This window comes from Scardinius erythrophthalmus, assembly GCF_964197995.2.
Source record: "Scardinius erythrophthalmus genome assembly, chromosome: 10".
Lineage (NCBI taxonomy): Eukaryota > Metazoa > Chordata > Actinopteri > Cypriniformes > Leuciscidae > Scardinius > Scardinius erythrophthalmus.
In genome coordinates this window covers 38,047,365-38,072,248 of record NC_138230.1, presented here as the reverse complement: position 1 = coordinate 38,072,248, position 24,884 = coordinate 38,047,365, and the positions used below count along the sequence as shown (strand labels likewise).

Genomic DNA, 24,884 nt, shown 5'->3' with positions numbered 1-24,884 from the left:
ATTGAAAATCGTGAAAGAGGGGCATTTTGCTCTGCTACTGGGGTTGGATGACACCCTACCTGGTTCAAGAAGCCTCTTGGAGTTTATGCTTTTTTATATGTTAATGTTGCAGTTTGAGCATGAAAAAAGGTCCGCAAAGCACAAAGTCACTCCAAAGGGAGTTATTCTCTATATCAGTGCGCACTGTTTCCGTTTTCTTCCGGGAACGTAGACTTCACAGTACTCCACATTTAAATAATTTCCACCAAGGCATATGCAAAATAAAGGGGTCGAGACCTGGTTGAGATGCGTTAGTAGTGTGTTGAAGCTCGCGGTTATGTTAAGAGGCGTGACATTTCTGAAACAAGCTAGAAGCAGTTGACCAATCACAACACACTGATCCAGCCGACCAATCAGTGCACGTTGCGCTTTTCAGAAGGAGGGGCTTCATAGAGACCATAACTAAACAGAGCGTCGCTGACAGACTGGGAAGAGAGGTGCTGCAACAATGTAAAATATGTTACAATATTATTATTATTATTATTATTATTATTATTATTATTATTATTATTATTATTATTATTATTATTATTATTATTATTATTATTATTATTATTATTACATTCAAGCATGAAAACCTATTCTAGTAGATCCTAAAAACAAAAACAAGACTTTGTTAAAGGGCTTAATAGGTCCTCTTTTAGAATACATAGAAAATCATTAGTATAAAAATAATCTTGTTTAATATTAGTTTTAATATTACTTTTAAAATGTTTAAAACAATGTCACAGCTATAAAACACTACAAAGATTTTATGTAAATGTATGGATATTTTAAGATTAGTTAAATAATGACAAATTAACTAACATTCAAATATCTTAAAATCTGAATTACACTTAATAATTATATGAGTTATGCATAGGCCTATATTTTAAATTGAAAAGGATGTTATAAAACCAATAAACTATGAATGCAGATTGAATAATTCTACTCAGTTTGCCTCAATTGTGTTATGATAAAAAATACAAATGTTTGAAATATGCATCTAATTCATAGAATAACTCCATGACTGAATTATAATACAATTACATATTAAAAATACCAGCAACATGTCACTGGGGGCAGTTTAACTTGAATCTTTCACTATAAAATGTAATCAGTACTTTACTGTACTAAAAAAAGAAATGATGAGTCAAAATTAATAAAAGAAGCATAATCATTCTATGCATGTCGATATTTGATGCCATACATGGTCATAAAGAGAATGAAAGGTGGTGGAGGTGGTGGGACATTGTACCTTATCCTTCCCTACTATTTAACCAACTTTTTTCCACTTTGTCTTTTGCAGTATCTCAGATGGGGGTGGCTCAAGGACACAACATGTGTCCAGATCCAGGAATCCCAGAGAGGGGCAAAAGAAAAGGCTCTGATTTCAGGTGAGAAATGAGTTTATGGATTACTTATTAAAATAGTCCACTGAGAGGACAGAGGAGAGAGGAAAGAGGTGTGCAGTTAATTTAGTGTTTGTAATGCCAGGATGATGAATAGCAAGAGATGCAGGAGGTGGGCGCCTGTTTAATTTCTCATTGGCCTTTTAATTCTCAGAGCTCAGGGAGGATATTTGATCAGCATAAACATGGGTTGTGGGTTCCCAAAGGTCACAGCAAGAGAGGAAGAGAGGGAGAGAGAGAAGAAAGAGTGAGAGATTGAGATGTAAAGAAAAATAGGAATGTTTTTCAGTACTTAATGCATTAAAACATTAATATGGCTATGTTGTATTTATATAAAATGTAATATCTATCTATCTATCTATCTATCTATCTATCTATCTATCTATCTATCTATCTATCTATCTATCTATCTATCTATCTATCTATCTATCTATCTATCTATCTATCTATCTATCTATCTATCTATCTATCTATCTATCTATCTATAAAATACAGAACGTTTAAAAAATAAAATAAAAACGTTTGCTAACATGTACTGATATTTGTGCAGTTGTTTTCCCACTAAAATAAAATTGTAACTTTCTTGAGGATGATGTCATTAACAATTTGGGTTTAGTTGAAGGGATATTGCAAAAAAATGTAAAGGAATAGTCCGTCCAAAAATGAAAATGTGATAATCATTTATTCACTGTCATGCTATTCCTAACCTGTATGACTGACTTTCTTCTGTGGAGCTTAAAGAAGATATGTTGGTAACCAAACAGCTTTGATTCCCATTCACTTCCATTGTATGGACAAAAAATACAGTGGAAGTCAATGGGAACCGAAACGGTTTGCTTACCAACATTTTTCAAAATATCTTCTTTTATGTTCCTCATAAGAAAGAAAGGCATGCAGGTTTGGAATGACATGAGGGTAAATAGATGGCATCATTTTAATTTTTGAATTGACTATCCCTTTTAACTAATCGATATGAGGTCAGAGGAAAAAAAATATATACATTAATTAAAACAATATTTCCAAGACAACATTTTAGAGATAAAGAAAAGCACCTGGAATATGTGAGGCGTCGGGAAATGGCAAAATGGCAACATTTGTCTTAACCAAAGTAGTACAATTATTTAAACTTTATTGACTTAATTGTGATTTTCTGATGACAGAAAACAAGCTATATGATGTCCATCTTTAAACATTGTGAGTTTGTTTCATTTAATATATTAAGACAGAAGGGGACTTGAAAACCGTAGGAATGACCTGAAAGAGTAACGAAGTGAAATGTGAACCATCGTTTATGATCGAAAAAGAGAACAGAGAGGCAATGAGATTGAAAATGAGACAGAGGTCCGGACCTATTTAATTGAGTGGGGACAGAGCTATAGTCGTGTCATTTCCAGGCACTGTGCTGCTACAGAGAGGCCTGCGGTGCAAGTTAGGCTGTCAGCGTCCCCCCGCAGGGTGAATGGCAGCGCCCTAGAGGATTCTAACACAGACAAATGGGGACAATCCGTTTTACACTCACTAGCTCTCAGGGCAATCGCAGCGGGGAAGTGAAAGACAATCGAAACTTTTTTACTGGAATGTTCTTAGCTCCGGCTACCTGAGAACCCGTTCATCAGCGGCTAGGTAATGGAAGTGGCACAGCGATGCATCTGGATGTGCACATCACAGTTTCCTAAAGGCTGTCCATTACCAAGATCAGACAGGACCACTGCTGCCAGGTGGAGAGAGGGGGTATTTATGCTGACATGCTATTTGATTTAGCCATGAACGGAGAACAGCTCACATGTGAGAGGTTGGGAGCTGCTGGGAAGGGCTCGAGTCATCTGACATCAGCACTTTGCACAGTTGGAAAAGAATCCAGGGAAACGATCAATGATATTGTTCTCCTCTCTTTCTTTGTCAAAGGTTAAGTTGTAGACTTACAAGGCTTATTAGACTTATTAGGGTTATATATGTAATAGGATTGCCTCCTAAGAGTAGAGTAAATGTTAGTCAACGAGAAGAGGATTAGTCGACCAAATTTTAATTAGTCGGTTAGTCGAAGAAGAAAAAAACCTCCACAGGAATTGGCGAAGTCATGCAGTCTGACGGACAGATCCTTAACACAGCTGGTTCACGTGGTAATTATGTCGGACAGGAAATCGGACAGGAAATCCAAATATTCGCCTTTGAATAGACATCAAACATGGCTTATCATTTAAAACATGTAAGTAATAGCTTAACGTTATCCACTTTACATGGCTGCTAGCTCTAACAATAATTTGAACCTAGATAAATGTGTGCTAATATTAGGCACATATCCAAGTGCTCTTGCTAAAGCTAAATTAGTACACCGACGTGTTCACCTTAACATGCATTTTCCACATCCTCTACTACACTGTGGAGATGAGACTCAGCATCGTCAACTTCAGCTTTACCGCCGACATTGACTAGTTTATTAATACATTATTAAAATATTCAGACAGTCTCCTTTCTGTTTTTTTTTTCCATCATGTTCATAATCATTACTTTTGCTAGGTTCGCTGTGGCAAATTTCATGCGTGTGCTTTAGCACTATATTTGTAAAGCTCATTAGTATGGCATGGTATTTCTCTGTAATTGTTGCAATGTTAGATCTAATATTTGTTCTCAGCCCTGAAACTCAAACCATTTTTGATGCCCCCCAGCATATTTTTAAGTGATTAAATTATTATCATAAACATATGATACTTATAATATATAATTGCTTAAATGAACGACTGCTAGTCGACTAGAAAAACCTTACTAGTTTGCACCATTCTGCAGCCAAAAAAACTGTACAATGACTGATAAACTGCTAAATTGATCTTTATCCCTGGCCACCAATCTCCTGTGCTAGTTTTATGTCTTTCGTAGGACTCTGCAGTCACTTTCTTTCTCACAAAATACAATAATTTCAGCTCATATCAATATTTCTGTCCATTTATTTATTTATTTATTTGCTTAGTAGCTGTGTAATACGTAGGATAATGTGTGGCGGCCAGTCATTATCACAAAATAAACATCCACATCAGGGGCGTGATTACCCTGTTGGAATTTATTTTGCCATAATGGCCGTCTGACTGTACAGAATGTCCATAATGTATCATTTATACATGTATGGGTTGTTATTCTTGCAAAATAATAATCAGTTTCTTCTTGCAGGCGGGGTGCTACTGTGCACTTTTCTTGTGATGAAGGATATGAGCTTCAGGGGTCTAAAAGCATCACCTGCCTGCGAGTGACGGACAGTTACGTTGGATGGAGTGATGACCGGCCCATCTGTAGAGGTATGCAGCTTTTTGAAAGCATCTGCTATTTTTTTTCCCCAAATATTACATAAGCCAAAATAGTTTGTTAACTATTAACATTATTTATTTATTTTATTTAAATTTATTTTCTCACAGTTTGATGTTTGCACTGATTTAGCTACCTTGTGCCAAGTGAAATTTTGCATTTACACACACATACTCACGCACACACTTTTTCTCCTTCCTTTTAAAAAGTTGTAAGCCTTTTTATTTTATTTTATTTTGTATAAAAACTGCATGCATGATTGTATGGTAAGATGTATTTTATTACTTACATTTAGCATTGCTGAATGACCACTACCATATCAGAACAAACTAGATTCTCTGTACTAAATGAACAAATGTAAATTGATCTTATCCATGTGTTCTAATAATGCCTCATGTCATACTAACACCAAACATATTTATCACAGCAGATTTAAGGCCATTTGTTTACTAAATAGTAAAATTCTTTGAAATCTCAGTGTATCTCTGCAGAGTTAAAGAGCCTTGATTAATGACCTGACAATGAAAGAGGACAATGAGGGAAAAAAGCGAGAGATGAGAGAGAGGAAATGGAGAGGATGACAACAGATCTCTAAAGCAGATTTCCTAAGGAGGAAGAGATGGTATCGCTCAGCCAGTAATCAGCTTATTTAGCCTCACCAGACTCCGATTAATTACTTTATTGAGCCTTACTTAATTTCTGACTTTGATTGGCTAGGACAGCCCCCAGGACTTGATTCCTGCTGCAGCTGTCACATCCCCAGAGAGATGCTGTCCACCATGCTGCCACCTTTGCCTTAGCCCGTAAATTGAAGTGCGAGTCTGCCATTTAGTTCTCTGGTACCAACCCCATGCATCTTAACTACATGCAGTTAAAGCCTGTCAGTGGTATGGTACCTTTAGACAATATAGTTCTTCAAATACACCTCTGGTGCAACTCAGACACATCATCAGTGATGTATCCTGGGTTCATTGGGTGTTTCGGGTCTCACAACATCATACACCCTCGCCCAGGCGAGAAAATATACAATGGGGTCCAAAACTCAACGGGGTCCAAAACTTATTCCAAAATATATATTTTATTATAATTTAATTAAAAATTATTATTATATTATTGATATACTACATAAACACACTTACAGCAATAACTGTTCAAATGTTTGGGGTCAGTCATTTTTTATTTTTTTATTTATATTTTAAAGAAAGGAATGCTTTTATTCACCAAGGATGCATTCAATTGATAAAATGTGACAGTAAAGACTTATATGCAGTAAAGTACCATGTCATCATATTAGAATAATTTATGAAGGAACATGTGATACCGAAGACTGGGGTAATGATGCTGAAAATTCAGCTTTGCCATCACAGGAATAAATAATTACAATAAAAAATAAAATAAAACAAAACATTGTAGTAATTAATAATAATAATAATAATAATAATAATAATAATTCATTACATTTATATAGCGCTTTTCTCGGCACGCAAAGCACTTTACATGGAAGGGGGAATATCCTCAACCACCACCATAATTGAAAGTATTTGTTAAAAAAAAAAAAAAAAACGTACATTCTTAAAATACGACACCAAACTTTTGAATAGTGGTGTGTGTGTACACTGATTTTTATTATAAATGTTATTTTTATTTTATTTTATATTATATTTAAATCTTTAAATTAACAAAAAGAGACTTTTGGACCCCACTACACAGTATGTAATGCATGTGTGTTTTGTTAGTATGCGCTAACGTATTACCAAAGGAAAAAATAAAAAAAAATAAAAAATAGAGGTATCTACTTTTATTAGGATAAAAAAATATTTAGTTGAGATGTAATCATTTAATATATTATTCAAAACATTCAGACTGTCCTTTAGGATGCTAGCACAGCTTATCTTACTGTAGCTCTACACCAACACACTCACACACATAAAGCTTTGGTTATACCTGCTCCCTTCTCCTTCATATCGATTAATTTCTATTGTGCTGCTCTGCCAGCTGTGGACTATTAGTCTTTCATTAGAGTTACATATCCCTTCTCCAACACCACCAATGGCCTTTGCCACAGTGGAGCCCTCAGGCTTGACAATCTTCGGGAGAAAGTTAGTTGGACAGCTTTGTGATGAATTGCACCAGTTGCCTTTGTTTTTGATTATTTAACGATCAGTTTTTGGCACATCACTGTGAGCTTGTGGCAAGAGGGGAAAATGGACCTGGAATTGGGAAACTGTCGGAATCACCAGATGGACCAAGTTCCCCTTATCAGCCCCATTACTCATGTGAAAAGGGTTGATATTTAGCTATTGCTCCCCGGAACCAGTTTTTTTTCATCACTTGCTCCTTTTCACAACTAATGTAGAGAATGATTATTTGTCTTGTTTCATTGATTTAACACTCTAAATGCCAGGCCATTATTCAAAAATGGCCCATTTTAATTGCATGCTTCAGGAAAATCTGAATCATAAGACTAATTAGTAATGGCGCCACAGAAAAAGCATTCATAAATCATTGTCGTTAAATACATAAATACAAGCATAAAACGCTCAATAATATTAGTGTGTCCTTGAGGTTTTCTCTCTCTCTGTATATGTAGAAAGGATTTTTTCATTATTTGCAGTATTTAAAAGGATCTAGGACTCACACAAGAGATCTATAAAATACAAATGTGACTTTTTTTTATTGAATATTAGGAAATAAAATCAAGCTTCAGACCTTAATAGAACCTGAAATACACCACATATCATGATAAATATGTTGCGTTTATGTTGTATTCAGTTGTGTTTTATTGGATATTTAGAAATAAAATCAAGCTTCAGACCTTAATAGAATCTGAAATATACCACATCATGACAAATGAGTTGTATTTGTAGAAAACTGAAGTCTTAGCAGCTGTTTAATGTTGATTGTAGTTTCAGTGGCTTAAAGTAACTCTTTGGAATGAATCCCTGCCATTTTCAGAAATCAAAGTAAACTCCCCTAAGTTTTATTCCCTCATATGGTCTGCCATAGGCTTTACATCTGCAACTCTTGAAATGTGCATTGAGAAAGAAACCCAGGGTTTTGGAACTGTTGGCCTGAATCTAATCTGATTGAATTCAGCCTGAACAAGGGGAACTTGAAATGATTATCTTTTTGCAATATTGCCCTTAAATGCATCTGGACTGTTTGACAGCTGAGCCCCTGCTAATAGATATCTTCTACTAATAGCATGATTAGTATGTTGGAGAATATGAGTTTGAGTTTCAATCCCTGCAAACGTAATACATTTCACTAACATTTAAGTTCCCTGAGACCATGTCCCAGAATTTCCATTGTAAGGTTTATTTTTATTGCCATAAACTAACATTTCCAGAACGTTTTTTTTTTTTTTTTTGCATGACAACCTACTAAGAACTTATAGAACTTTAACTAATGGTTATTTTTATTTTATTTTTTATAACCATTAACTAACCTTTCTTGAACTTTGCAGAAACTTTGTATGTGACAATCTAATAACAACTGAGAATTTAAAGTAATGGTCATTGATGTAATGGCTACTATTCAACATTCCCAGAATGTTGCAGGGAGTTTATGTAAAAACCTAAAACAAACATAAACAGGACATTTCTCTCTTTTTTCTTTTCTTTTTTTTCCAGTGTTACAGAGAGGAGAGAACCAAAATTGATGTTCTCTTTTTGAGAACTTATTATCCCTTAATAATTATGAATGACCAAAAAAATTATAAAAGAATGTGTTATTAGCAAACCCAAACTTTAAAGCAGAAACCTGCCGACAACACACATTATGTTGTGAAGGTGAAAATTGGGGTTGACCGGCCCTGATGTTAATTAACTTTCCAAAGACTTTTGTTCTTTAATGTCAGCCCACCTTAAAGTGTTTGAGGAAACTTGTGTGTGTGTATGTGTGTGTTAGGGGAGGCCCTGAGGAGCTCACCTCAGACATAGCTCATTAAAAGCTCCAGCTGGTCCCAGACCTCCAGAAACATTAATTTAGTGCAAACACACTGGCTGTGCCCTTCTTTCTCATTAGACATTGAGTGCCTTCATTCAAGGAGGCATTTAAAGTCCTCCTGGAGGCCACGAGAGTGTCACAAAAGACTTTTAACTCATAGACAAGTCACAAAGTTATTGGTAAGGTCACTGATCATTCAGTTCACATGCCAGTCCAATCAAAAGCAACAACCCAACATAGATTATTTCTGGTAACTTTAACAATAATCAAGTTCAAAATATTGACTGCAGCTGAGGGGTAAGCCTTCATACGTGTGCTTTTTTTATATATAATTTAAGGTTTTGTTACATTTCATCAGCCTGGAGGCCCACAAGCCAATCACAACCTTTGAAAGTGGGGTATAGTTTGAAAAGTGATTTCTTAGGAAAAAAAAAACAGTTTTTTGAGTACGTTCTGTTGTCTGAGTATTGAGTAAAGTGTCTGCTGTTGCTTTTCTTTTCAGGTTTACACTTCAGACTGATGTTGTGGAATTTAAACTTTTTTACTCATTATTGTTAACTAAAACTAATCCTATTAAAAACATTGAAATACAGCTGAAATAAAATATAAATATTAGTTGAAAAACTTAAACTAAACAAAATTAGAAATGTTACCTGTGCAATGAACTGAAATAATTTTAGGTTGAAACATTAAAATTATTAAAACTAAAAAAGAAATAAAATAAATAAATTAAACTTAAATAGCTTTGAAAATATTTATTAAACCAAAATTGACATGAAAACTAAAAATATAAAAATTCTAAATAATAAAACCTATAATGACAACTAAAATAACACTGATCATTAACTGCAGACAATACATGTGTGATTACATAGAAATTATTTTATAGAATTATTTACATAGAAATTATAGTTATTTTCAGTCTAAATTTTCTATCTGACGATAATGACATTTCATGAGATGGAGCTGAAAACCACCTTGAAGTTTAAATTATTATAAACATTTAACATTACAGTACATATTGTTTTTGTATCTGACCGAGAGGAACACATCTGTTCCAAAATATGTTACATCTTTGTATATTTAACAAATTAATCCCAAAAATAATTCTTCTGTAGATACTTTTCTTGTAGCTGGTTTTATACCATGTTAGAATAATCAGTGACTTTCAGTATAATGCAATAACATTCTTTCTATTCTATTGTTAAGAGAACTGTTTCTGTGATTGGTGCTGATACTGGCTCCTTTCTTTTCCCCTCAAAAGCCTAAAAATTTTCATAGATGAGATTTTCTTTCACTCTGTGTAGAGTCAAACTGCACGATTTGCTTCAACATGCTTTGTCTCTTTTCTTTCAGCTCCTATGTGTGGTGGTCAGCTCTGGGGCCCTAGTGGCATCATCACCTCCCCAAATTTCCCAGTACAATATGACAACAATGCCAACTGTACCTGGATCATCACAGCTTCTGACCCTTCCAAGGTGAATGCTTCGGAAAGTGTGTTCGTATGAACTCGCAGCACACTGCCCAAACATAGCTTCACGCTTGCAATATTAGAAAAGTTAATTTGCAATGAAATAATATGAATGCCCAGACAGAATCCACAGAGACTTTTGTGCACCTTTTCTGTGCTAATTTGGTGGGGAAATTATTTAAACTTGTGCTTTACCGTTTAAAAGTTTGGGGTCGGTATTTTTTTTATTTTATTTTTCTGAAAGAAGTCTCCTATGCAGTCCCAGGCCGCATTTATTTGATTAAAAATACAGTCAAAATATACTCTTTTAAATATAATTTAAAATAACTGTTTTCTATTTATTTGATATATTTTAATTAATTATTGTAATGGCAAAGCTGATTTTTTTTTGTACCCATTACTCCAGTCTTTAGTGTCACATGATCCTTTAGAAATAATTTTAATATGCTGATTTTGTGCTTAATAAACTATTATTATCAATGTTGAAAACAGTGGTGCTACCCAATATTTTTTTTTTCTGGAAAACGTAATTCATGTTTTTCAGGACTCTTTGCTGAATTTATTTGAAATTTTAATTCATTAAATAACATTATAAATGTTTTTACTGACACTTTTGAACAATTTAATATGTCTTTTTTTTTACTTTAGGTTGAATCTTACTTACCCCAAACTTTTAAACTGTAATGTATATGGAGCTACTCTTACTGGAATCTGAAAGCAATAGCATATTAACTGAAATATTCAATAAGCCAACACACAGTGGGACAGCTTTATTAATTTTAGGTAGCTTTCTGAGTGCATTGTTTCTGTGTGGGCCTGCTAATAACTCTAGGTTGCAAGGAAAAGGATACACATATTGAGAAATGATGTGCAATATCTAGATATCTAGACTCATAAAAAATGAAACATTGGCGATTATATTAAAGGAGAATGGAAGATAAAGAAAACTACATTGAGTGGCTACCACAGGAGAGACAAAACTGCGGCGCTCTGTGTCATGACTTTGGCGTCGAGTTCAAGGCCATTTTCTTACTCGCTTGCCAGATTTTCTTTATCTAGGTTCAAATAAATGGCTTAACAAATCTCTCCCCTCATCACCATAACTCAGTTGGGAGAGAAGGGGAGCAAGAGATGGAGGGCAAATGGAATGGGGTGGAGCGGCTCTATCAGTGCCCCCTGCTTTTTCTCCGCCGCCCAGTGCGCTATTTCATCCTGTGTGTAAAGGACAGTTCTGCTTCACACTGTCACGGCTGGAGAGCAGGGAACAGATGAAGATGGAACATTGCTGTTTTTTGCTCTTTACAACCGTAATGACATTCTATTTTCGTTCTGACACAATAGCACCCGGAGAAGACGTGAGGTTAGCTGTGAGATTGAGGCAGAACTGGGGCCGTATGAAATGTACCTGACAATGAGCTTTTGATTTCACTGCAGCTGGTTTGGTGCCCGAGCCAAAGACTCTCCCAGTGTGGACAGACCCCGGCAGCTGTTAAAGCCTTTAGCATCACAGTTAGCGAGAGTTTGACATCATTTAGCATTTGATGAGGCATAGCGAATATTTTAAAGTGAAGTGTATACAAATATATTGGTGTTAACATGCACCAGGTTTAATGTAAGGAGACAACTATACTGTATATGAATAAACCATTTGGAGGATGAGTGTAAACACAGTGGCTCTGTGGTGCTGTCTTAACATTGATTTGTTTGTTGAAGTGGTTAGACAATTAAACTTCTAGATCAGTCGATGAAGTGAGGTTGAGATGGTACCACATGCAATTAGCTGTTTGGCGAGGGATTTACCAGTGTGTCTGAACATCGGTAAATTCTTTAGAACACCCTTGCTGCATCCGAAATCGAATATTTCCCTACTTATATAGTATGTGAAAAACAGTATGCCAACAGAGCAGTGTGTCTGAATTCACAGTATTTGAAAAATAGTTGGCAAAAACTACCCTGATGACATACTAATTCCACCAAGATTCTGAAGTGTGCATTCGATGGACACTTTACTGGCCCACGAGTCCACAGGAGAGGAGTTGTGAATGGCGGTGAATCGACACAACTGATGCTGTAGGTCACATGACATTGATAACATGGCTACACACAATCATATTATATAGAACATACTTTTTTAATGGTTGCAAAGTAAGTTTCACACCAAGAATATTACCTACTATAGCCAACAGTTTGCAATTTCAGATGCAGCTACTATATTTCTGTCACCAATGGGACTTTAGGAGAACTTTTGGGATTCTTTAAAGATGCCAAACCTTTGCTAATGTTTAGCTTTTTGGGTATTAGCTTAATATTATTAAATATTTAAACTTTTTCTTCATTATATGAAATTAACATTTGATTTTATAGTTTATTTTTGACACATCTGACTGAACGTTATGATGTTATGTAATGTTTATTTAGGTTACATATCATGTAAACCATGCTATGCAAATACGTCTTAGAAAGACAACAGACCGTGTCATTTATTTCCAGACATGTTAACAATCAAATTTACAGCCTAAATGCAATTAAACACTATAAATGATATAAAGTGGACAAATTAAATAAGCTAGTGAGAGTGTTAGGATGTTGAAGAAACAAAGGGAAATGGGACCCCTATAATGACATTTGGTCAACAGTGTGATATGTCTAATCATCCGAAACAAAGTAACATCCTGAAGTTCAGGAGGAGCCGAGTCTTTAATGCCTCAGTACCGTATTCCCCGGAGCTACAGTTAAAGATCCTCTTGCTACTCAAAGATGTCCATTCTATTTATGTCAACCGTGGTGCCTAATGACGAGTGCTGGAAAATGAACTTGGAACTAAAGAATGAGGGAAAACAGATATAACTCTGCAGGGAAATGCAGCATGTGGAACCGCACCGGGCTGAATCCCCCGCTCACAGACAAACATTAGCTCAGAGTCTAGACACTGTGTTTCTGCCTCAGATGGAGGGATCCCCAGAAGGCATCATAATAGAGAATAAGTTGTTCATGAGAAGACATGGCTGATTGCTTTTGTTGTCCTCTTCATTTTTTAATTATCAGTCTTCCTTTTGTTCTGTGCGCTATCGTCATCCAGCGGGCTGGTATTATCAGCTACTCCACTTCTGCAGGGACTTCCTTTTTGACAAAAAGCTTCACTCCTCCAACAAATCCTGCTTGCTTCTATGTAGTCTTGAGCATTATCGCTCTCAGCTGCGAGACCATATTCACCATGCCCTTTGTCTGAAAGCCTCAGTGATTTATCCCTATTAATTTATTGACGGTTTTGTGCTTTTATTTGGATGGTTTAAGTTATCCTCTCTCTAACATTCAAAAAGTTTTTTTTTTTTTTTTTTTTTTTTACTATTTCAGATATGCTGTAAAGGAGCTGTACTATGGTACACGGATCAGCTCAGCTTTCTTTGGTCACTGGGTTATTGAGACTGTTAATATCAAGAAACTCTCTTGCACTCTTCTTACCCATCTACTGGAGAAAGTAGGGATGCAACGATACCATTTTTTCAGAATCGATCCGATACCAAAAATTCTGAGTATCGGCCGATACCGATCCATACCGATACCAGCGCAGTTTTTTTTTAATCAAGTAGAATTTCTATAACTCTGTGTTGAACTGATAATAAGAACTGAAAAAAAGAAAAACAACAAAAAAATATATGATCATAATCTGACAAATGCTTTTATAAACTAAGTTAGTGGATAATTCACCAGTAAAATTTAGTCTAGAAAAATCACGAGTGCACAATAATTGTATAAAATCTGAACATTTTGTGAAAAATGTTTAGTGGGGAACAAATTAGAGACAATAAGTGTAACACTAAATCTGGTAAAACTTTACACATTGCTCTTTGTTTTTTTGTAAAATACATTTATGAAAAACAAGATAAAAATCAAAAATAGCAATTACTTTATATATATATAGCCTACTATAAAATTGAGACATTTTTTAAATGTATAGCACAGCTGTTTAACGAGGTAGCAAAATATGATAGATAGGAATAGGACAGAACAAGAACGGCTATTAATAATATTTCATTTCGTCACTGTATTATGATATGAAAGGCTCCAATACAGGGCGGCACAAAGCGCTTATGCGCATCGCGAGCGCAGAATGACGCGCTTGAAGCAACATGAGTCACAGCGCGTCGAGTCCGCATTGAAAAGTTTAAAGCACAAAGAAAATACATATTGATGCGTAGTGTATTATACAGTATCTATCTATGCAATAGTCTATTCAGCATTTTCTTTTAACAGTTTTAAATTTCAGTAACTGTGCGCGTGAAGAACAAATAGTGCTCTGACTTTACTGCAGTGTTGTGATCTAACAGACACCCGGTACAAAGTAACATGATTAAGGTACAACAATAAAGTCCAGCAAGATAAAGTTGTTTTATGCGAAACCATAGACCTTTATCTACAGATCAAGTATAATAATAGTAACATTGAATCATCTTGGAGAGAGTTTCATCGTGTTAACTGTCGTAACCGAACGCGACGCGCTGTTTGAATGCTGAATGAAGAATGATTGACAGACGCAGCTGAGGGAAACGTTTACGTGATCTTGAATTTAACGACTTAAATATTAATTTATATCTCACATTATACTATATAATGGCTTCAGAACACTTACAGTATAATATTGTGCAAGCAAACTTATGGTGCTTTATAATGTTTGTGTGCCTTTTGTGGTGCTTAACAATAACACTGAATAGTATACGCACAATATCGGATTTGGATCGGCCTTGTCTGTCCGATACCCGATCCGCCAAAAATGGCAGTATCGGAGCCGATACCGATACTGAGTATCGGATCGTTGCATCCCTAGGAGAAAGTGGGATTAATTGTGACACATGACTTCTAAAAAAAGTGCTCCATTCAATCATTTGAGAATACATGAACAAACAAACATAAATAAATAAATGATAATAATAATCATAATAATTTTATTAGATTATTATTATTATTATTATTATTATTATTATTATTATATTGCAGTTATTACTATTATTATCATTTTTGTGAAGAAACGTATTTATTTATTTTTACATTTGGAGACAAAGAATGCTTCTTTTAATAATGCATGTGTTATTTTTAGCCAAATGATTTCAATTTGATACATATTTATTTAAATAACATGTATCTGTACACCTGGTTAAAATTATTTCCACATAAAATGTATGTCTACCTTTTATGTAGAAAATTATTTTTGATGCTATGCCTTATTTGTTCTCGAGAAGGTGTTAGTACTGTATGTAGTGATGGTCACGTTTGATTGGCTTGCTGGGAGCAGCATTTGCATCATGATCCCTCAATGAGTCAGCTGAGGATTGCCCTGCCCACAGCGCTGTCAGTCATGATCATACACACCGTTACCGTAATGCTACAGGACACGGTGGGATACAGGCGAGGTGGGCAGCACACCATCCGTTAAAGCGTGAATTGAGAAAAAGAAAGGTTCAGAGGAGGTAAAAGATGATGAGATGTTGTTCACTGGTGGTGTGACCTATCAGACTGCTGGCACTCCACCCATGGCACTCTTTGTTGCGGAGTTTGTTTACCATAGGACAGAATGCAATTTGCATTTTTATAAGCTTTTTCATTAAGAGTTATTCTCGGAGCACTCCAAAAACATTAGGCGGAATTTGGTGGAAATGTGGCAGCCAATATGAAATGGGAAGCTAGACAGCGAATTTTGTTTATTTTATTCATTTTTTTTTTGCAGTATTCCTTTTTCTGTGTATGAGTAATAAACCTTCATATTTAATTGCTCATCTTTCGATAACTCCTACTTTTCTCCTTTTGTATAAGAAATTCTGCAGTCTTGTTTTCATCTTGGAGAAGAATGAGAAATAGGCACATTTGACTTCATTTTCATAAATCATTTTAATAAATTCTTTCTTTGTTTTCTTCTACAACTGCTGAGAGAGTTTTTCTTTAGTGTGAGAATTATCTGAGAATTACTGATTTCAGAATTGCTATCTATCTATCTAGTTACACATCGATTTAAAAATGATTATTTGAAGTATACTGGAATAGTATTTTCTTGTAGATCTAGATCTAATATGCATACTATTTCTGATTGGAAAATGAGAGTTGTACTGCTTCACTACTGTTCTTACCAAGTTTAGAAATCTGACTCGGATTCTTCGCTGTGTGCAGGTGATCAAGCTGAATTTTGAGGAGTTTGACTTGGAGCGGGGCTACGACACTCTAACCGTGGGTGACGGCGCTGTAATCGGCGATCAGCGGACAGTCTTTCATGTGTGAGTACTTTTGTTCATCTTTTGCTTTCTTCTCCATCCTCTCTCAAACTCCTCCCAGGCTGTGTCTCCCACTCTTTAACTCTCCTCTTTGTGTGTATAAACCTCCTCCCCATCTTCTTTCATCTCTACTTGTCCTCTCTTCCTTCAACCCCTCCGTTCTCTCCTCCTCTGCCGTTTGTTTCTTTAGCCCCCCTCTATTTCATCTCGTTTCATCACCCCTCTGAGCAGAACTGTATAGCAAAAATACCCCGAGCTTTATTGTCAATCACTATGAGTCTCAATGTTAGAACAAGATCACTCCTGCTGCAAAAAGCGCATCACACGTCGATGCCCCATAATGCAGATTTGCACACCAGATGCTCCGGAAACGTTGCTGAGTGTGTTGTTATTAATTGTGCTGAAATTGATGGTCTTCATAAAGTTTTATCGATGCCGTTTTATGTACGCTCTCTGGCAGGGGTGTACAAGTGCTTGTGTGCCTTTTGAATGGCCCTGTGTCCCTGGACGCTTTCTTTTTGGTTACTCAGAGTCCCCTGATGGTCTAATGTGCTTAATAAACAGGTCTCATGAGCCCTTATGGACCCATTCCACAGATCCCTGAAGGATAGTGCCGGGGGAATCAGGGAACTCCCAATGTTCTCTGAGATGTGTCAAATTATACTGTACATATTGAAAGTGAAGAATCACTGTTTTATTATTATTATTATGTTTAATAATGTCTGTTTTTCTTATTTTGATTTGAAGGTTGTCTGGGACCACAACTCCAGATCTGGTGGTCAGTACCAGCCATCAGATGTGGCTCAATTTTAAAACGGATGACACGAGTGGCTCCCTGGGCTTTAAGGTTTCTTATGAAGGTAATTAGAGGAAACTCTATTCTCTAAACTATAATGTTAATCTAAGCTATAATTGTAATTATGTTATTGTTATTATTAATATTTTAATAATAATAATGATAATATTGATGCTATTGTTATTAGTATTTTTAGAATGAGTATCTTATTTTTTGTTCTTTATTATTATTTTAGTTTTAATTTTCATTTATTTTAATCATGATAGTAATATCTGTACTTATTATTTTATTACTTTTTTAACATGTTTAGTATTAGTAGTGTTAGTATTATCTTATTTATTAGTTTAATTCTTAATTATAATTTTTGTTTTGTATTTTATTTGTTTTAATAATAATAATAACTATTATTATTATTTAATGAATCACTCCTTGATTTGTACATATTCAGGACTTTATCACAACAAATATTAATAAATGTGATTTAATGTGATTGTATAGTATATAATATATGTATCACATTCTCATATTATTTATTATTACGCAATTGAGTCGATACAAATGTAACCGATTGACATCTCTGATTAAAACATCTGTAGATCACCTTAAAACATGTCAAATAGCTTTGGAGGGCTGCAATTGTACATTTGGTGATTATCAATAGAGTATGCTCAGTTGAAGCATCTTACCGTATTGTCACTACAGTGATGATCTTTCTATGTTATTAAAAATGCATTGGGTCTCATTCACTAATAATTGCGTGGATTGTTTTGTATTTGTAGAACTTCTCACGAAAAATCTCTGTTATTTCACAACACGTGCGTATGCAGCCTACACACATGAATTTGTTGTTAATCTCGTTCTGATGTTAGTGACTAGAGAGTATTCTAAATGAGCGGCTGCATGTACAAGGTTAGTCATTTGCATAAAATGGCCAAACCATCTCCATATAAGGGCTTTCCACACAACCTTTCCTTTACAGCCTTTCGTCACTCTCGTCAAACATGCTGCTCTCTGCAGACACGCTCTCGCCAGATCCTCTAGCAATCCCAAGTGTGTCATTCTCAAAACCGGTTCAAACACCTTTTATACAGACCCAGATTACAGACCTCTCATTAACCAGCTGTACATATGCGTATATCCGCACAGCTGAATCTATAACACAGCTTTTCCTACTCTTTCACTGTATATGAAGAAATACAAGATGAAATTAAATTATATTATTTATTTATAATATATAACATAATATAATTATAGTCGTGTTAAGATGAAATATAACCTCTTAATAGGATTATATGAGAACAGAGAAAGTGCTTTTTGTGTATTTGTGGTTTCAGTTGTTCCTAAATTTTTTCGTAAATTTAGAATACATTTTGGTACGAAAGTTTTGGTGGATTATGATTTGTTTGTGAAAACGCTCGTACGCAGATTTCACGGACAAATTCATTGTTCGAATGGGTCATTAGTTGTTTGTTTTTCTTCACCATAAGCAATTATGTCTCCTATGATCAGGTGGGTGGACATGCAAATCCTTTGAATACTTATTTGTTCTTACTTTGTTCATGATTGCATGTAATGTCCATGTTGAAGCAGACATCTTATAATGAGGTCATTGGAAGAAGTTCACATACAAATAGTCATATCTTGGACCATATGATTTCCTCATTTTCTCAATTTTCTTCTAGCTTTCTGCTACGTGACACTCTTGGGGTATGTGCTCAGAGTACTGGAACAGCGTGTTCTTTTTTAAAAGTTTCCTTTCACTTTCTATTTCTCGCTTCACCATTATACCTTCTGCACTTGTGGCGAGGGTCATCAAAGCAGACTGTGATCGTTTAACCTTGCTGGAATGAGGGCCATGGGACAGGAAGGATATCATGCAAGAGCGGCTACTAATTTTCAGTTCCAGAGTGTATGTCTGATTGAAAACGTGAACATCAGAGCTTTCATACTGGCCCTCTTTCAGAATTGCACCACACATGGGGGACTTTAGCACATTTTATAAATTACTAACCAATATTTGCTGTCAGATCCACAATAAGCCTCCAGGCTCCAGGTTTTTTATGCTTTTATCCACTGCAGAAGCATAAGACGAAAGTAAAGGAGTATTTACCCCCAACCCCAACCCCCAACCCAACATGATTAAAACTATAAGAGACATTTAATGAAGTTGAGGATTATTTTTTTTAACCTCTGCCTCCCCACCTGCACCCCTAAATTATTGCATCTAATATTTTACAATTTTCAAGCATAATTGTTCAGAAAGTCAATGCAGACAATGCTGTTTTTTAAGCTAGATCTTATGCATGCATGGTATAGTAATTAATTAATCAAATGAATCAAAACTAATTACATTTAAAAAATAATATTGTGAAAAATATGTTTACAATTTGAAAATATTGTTTTTTATTTTAATATATTGTATGTAGTTTCAGGGTTCCTACACAGTTTGGAAAAGTATGGAATCTGATTTGAGTAATTTTCAGGTCTGGAAAAGTATGTAAAAAACAAAGCAGAGAGTATTCCAGACTAGACCAACAGACTATTGCCCCTATTTAGTTTTCTATAATAGAAAATTAAGAATTTAATGAAAATAAATGTATCATACAAGAAGTGTGTTTTTTGAACTTGGCAAATAGGACATCAGCCCATTTTGTGTCACGGTTTCTCCGCCACCACAGAGGATGAGTTAAATTGGACATTAGGCCATGACATTAGAGGAACTACCCTAAGGAAAGACACATTTTGAGCAATTAGATCTCTGTTAATTCATGTGCATCCATGCTCTCGTTTTCTTCATAGTAAGATGGCAGTGACGTTCAAATGAAATAGGTTATAGTTTATGTAAAACTAGAAATTGTAATGCATATATGTGTATGTATATATATATGTATATATATATATATATATATATATATATATATATATATATATATATATATATATATATATATATATATATGCTAACACAAAATACATAGAAAAAATAGAACAGTTTATCTCACATATACATATCTATACATATACATTACAAATAATAACTATACACACGTACGTACGTACGTACGTACGTACATATATACACATACACACATACAGTATATACACATTACAATTATGATACACATATCCACATACATTATTTACTCGAAAGGGAGTGGAAAGAAGTAGAGCTTCCATCGTATCAGTGTGGTTCTGTCCTGTAAATGTTTCTGGAGTGCATTTTGAGGATTTGTATAGTTATACACACTGATATGTGGCTGAAAACTGATGGAGCATAGCCTATTTGATGACCCCAGGTGCATGCTGGGAAAAATGAATTCTTAACTTGTATGATGTGTAAAGATGGATGGATTTATTTGCACTCGTGCCTTCCTGCGTTATTAGTAATCCTTCATTAGGAAGTCAATGGCTTCCATCTGTGTTCTCAGAGTTTAAAAAAAAATCAAATTGACATGAATAAATCATAGGAAATTTGAGATGGGTAAATAACAAATGCCGCCCCTTATGAAAGTGCACATGTCAGCTCTCAGAGACAGTTTGTTTGTCACCAAGCAGAAGACAGCTGTAGCAAAGTGTTAGCTGGGACACTTAAGGAATCACGCATACAAACATTCCCTCAGGGATGACTTGCTGCGTAACATTTGTCTGCTCAGGAGACATTTTCTCACACAATCCTGTTGCCTTAACTAGTTTATATGGACAGAAGTAAACTCAGGGTGTAATTCCCAAGATACAGGATAGAGATTCAGGCCAGGTAGAGACCTGTCACATGTCTGAAATCTGAAAAATGCTGTTTTTTCAGACAGTATGTGGAGGTGAGAAGGTATCGAGGCACATCTGAATGTTTATACATTATCATCTCTGACCTACGAAAAAGGTTCATTGGGTTCTATATAGAATCCTAGGGTTCTTTACTCAATTCTAAAGAACACTTTCTGCTAAAAAGGTTCTATATAAGAATAAATGTCTTACATGATTGCGTAATACTTTCATGTTTAATGGGTTATTTAAATTTTGTCTTGTAATAAATTATGTTTGCGAGCTGCTTAATTCATAAAATGTAATTAAAATTAAAATTTAATTAAGACTAAATCCATAAAATGATCCCATGATATCTGAAGTGGCTTCCAAAATTCTTTATAGAACCTTTTATTCTAAGAGTGTATGAATCAGTCTCATGCTTTTTTAAAGCAAATATTTGCGTGTGTTATGCATTTTCATTCTTATTAAAGCATTATAGAGTTATAGCTTAGTAACATGCTAACGGCAAACTGTAAAGTGTATTTGAGATGTTTCCCATATTTAAATATTTGCTAATGGTTATTCTTTAAGCTATCAAAAAACTATAGTACTCTCAGATCCATTTAACATATACCATGTATGTCAAATCAGCAGAAAGCCACAATTTTCCATAATCAAAACCAAAATGTGGAAAAAAAGGTAGCCTATCTCACGACACAAGATCTCTTGTTCGCCTGTAGCACTCTCTCTGTCTCTCTCTCAGTAGTGCCATCTTTCTTTCGCTTTGGCCTTGTGATTCTAAATGAGCCCTGACATATTGAGACAGGTGAGGGTATAAGAGAACAGAGTGAAAAAAAGACAATTCATTAGGAGAGCAAGCCATTCGCAGATGCCATTGGGGCAACATTGAAGGTAGTTTGCATTAATATGCTTTGCTGTCAGATGGTATAGAAGTATAAGGCTTATATGCAGCATGTAAGTGTGTGTGTAATTTAATGTGTCCCTGCTGAATAACAATGATAATACTAATAATAAATGTTTATGGTAATTATGGAATCAGTAAGTTTTTTTCAAATAAATTAATACTTCAATTCAGCAAGGACACATTAAATGGATCAATGTAATTAAGATTTATTTTTTAAATACATTCTGTTCTTATGAACTTTCTATTCATTAAAGAATCCTGACAAATTCACTGTTCCCAATCACTGTTCCCACTATAAAAATATTAAGCAGCACACATTTGTTTGATAATTTTGATAACAATAATAAATGTTTCTTGGGCAACAACTCAAAATATAAAAAATATTTCCGAAGGATCATGCAACACTTAGGACTGGACTAATAATAATAAAAAAGTTTTGTCATCACAGGAATAAATTCTTAAAAAATATGTTGAATTGGAAAACAGTCATTTTAAAGTGCAATAATATTTTACAATATCACTGTTTTTATTGTATCTTTAATGACACATTCATTAAGTCAATTTTTATTTGGGTACGCTTATTAGAGCATTTTTTTAACTGTAGAGAGAGACGATTTACTGTAAAGAGAGATGAGAGAGTAATTTAATGAATAAATGACTAAATAATTTGTCAGTACAAGCCAAAAAAAAAGTCCTATAAATGGTCACCCTGGGATACAAAGACATTAACCTTACAAGTGACCTTACTTTCGCATTCCAAAACCTTGATGGAAACCTTATTAATTAATCCTGTCCCAATGTATAAGCTATGTCTTTTTTATTTTCTTTTTTTCTTCCAGAAATTGACCAGGGTGGGTGTGGAGACCCTGGAATCCCAGCCTATGGCAAGAGGGAAGGCACAGGCTTCCGACATGGAGACAAACTTTATTTTGAGTGCCTTCCAGCCTTTGAGCTGGTGGGAAAAAAGAACATTACCTGCCAGAAAAATAATCAGTGGTCAGCCAAGAAGCCAAGCTGTGTGTGTAAGTGACAACCCTTACCCCAAAAATACATTCCACATCCACATGATCACATTTGGGAGGTTGGTGCACCATTATTACTGTCTGAGCACGTTAGAAAGTGAATCTAATGGCGGTGTCTTTAGTAAAGTATGTCCCCACCGATGCTTCCTCTCAGCGGCTGAGTCAAGCCAATGTGACAGTTCATTTAATGCATTTAGTTGCTTTATTTAGTGTATCAGGGTCTTATAATGAAGTTAGCGGATTTAACCGAACTGAAGAAAGCTAATTTGAGAAGCAAAGTATTTGTAAGAATGCAAGCAGATGATGTACTTTGCTTGCTTCCGAAAGATAAAGTTGTTTGTGGCATTTAAATGCTTGAAATGAGTGTCACAGCATATAATGTTGTTTGGCAGTTAATGCTTGTCCAACTTGTTTTGATATTATTGTTCTTTCTCTATTATTTGGATTCATGTATACCGTCAATTTGCCTCAGACTGTAGTCGTTTGTCACTATAATGGCTACCATCTTATTACATCAATTTAAATGCAGTTGACTCACAACTTTGTTTTTTGCTATTTAATGACATTATTATTAGCTCAGACTGAGAAGTCATTCATATGAGGTTGAACCGTAACAATCCGTCTTCAGTCCACCACTGAGCTCATTTTCATTCTCCCCATGGCTATTTAGTGATGCTTATTGCCCTCTCAGGTTTGTCTCAAATCCTGAAAATGAGTTTATGTCCGCGAATAATCCCAGCAGATAAACCCTGTCTTTCCCTGCAACATCTTCAGCCATTATCTTCTGCAATATGCACAATCACAATAAACACATGAAGGCGTCATATACCTAATATATACTGTATATATTTTTTTTACTATTATTTTATCCCCTCACTTGGCGCACTTTGCAGGCTACATGAGTATGAAAAACACTGTAGTTCTTTATAAAGGTAGGCCCTGTTTATGTAAAGGGGGGAGGGGATTCGAGTTACTGTAAGTCTTCCATTGGTCTGACAAACAGAGTCCAACCCTAAACACACACCATTGGTTGAGCCAATGTTGCTGTGTCAGGTTGCTCGGGATGCTTTATCAGACAAGGTTTACATACAATTGACTGACTTAAGCCCCTTTTACACAGAGATTCCGGAAAATACACGGATAAAGTGACCCGGGATTTGACCCAGGTTCGTTTGATTTTGGTTAATTCACACTGCCAGTGATTTTCCGGAATCAGAGAATGCGTTCACACACAACCCGTAAAAATCCCATAAAGACACGTGACATCGATGTTATTGTAATGTCTCAGCAGTGTCTTTGGTTATGCGCTGCGATTTCTCTCTCGAGAAACCACACTTGTGCATTTTTTTTTTCTGATTCGATCGTAAACTTGCGCATTACGTACCGTTTCACTAGCTGGCGAACAATCCCGGCTTCAGCGTCATCACTACAACAGGGCATTATTACGGCTTTTGTTCACACAGCACGCGTTCCGGGACTGAACACAGCAATGTTACTAGGTCCCCAACCCGGCATCGATGCCGGCATCAATCCCGGGTCGTGTTTGCGTTCACACAAAAGGTGTTCTGGCAATTTTCCGGGATCATCACGCTGTGTGAAAGGGGCTTTATGGTTGTCTTGGCACATTAATCTGAAAGTATGTTTACATCAAATTGAGCAAATCACCTTTAGGACAAACTAGTAACAAAAAAACGAGAGTGAACATTTCATAATATGTCTTATCTCAAGGTCTTGAGGGGTCTTGTATCTAAAAGTTTTCTTTAAAGTTCCTGCTATTGCAACGTGCACATCCTCCAAGCTGTATTTTTTTCCTCTCCTGTCTCACTGCGTTGTTTAAAGCTATGGTCTACGATTTCAAAGATTGTTCATTATTAATAACCTCGTTTAGATGCTGGTTATGGTTCTACAGTACAATCCTAACAATATGAAGAGAAAAAAGAATGAAAAAAATTCATTCACTCTATTGGTTGTACAGCTGCAGAGAAGTTGACCAATGT

General features: G+C 35.3%; 1 protein-coding gene across 1 annotated transcript in view; it reads left to right on the top strand.

Annotated features, from left to right (window-relative positions):
- The window catches only part of csmd2 (CUB and Sushi multiple domains 2), a 323,103-nt gene that overhangs the window by 177,301 nt on the left and 120,918 nt on the right, over positions 1 to 24,884 (top strand). Inside the window, 6 exon segments of the mRNA XM_081376365.1 lie at positions 1,328 to 1,415; positions 4,593 to 4,717; positions 10,029 to 10,150; positions 16,303 to 16,406; positions 17,151 to 17,263; positions 22,705 to 22,887. Coding sequence (XP_081232491.1) covers positions 1,328 to 1,415; positions 4,593 to 4,717; positions 10,029 to 10,150; positions 16,303 to 16,406; positions 17,151 to 17,263; positions 22,705 to 22,887 — 735 coding nt within the window.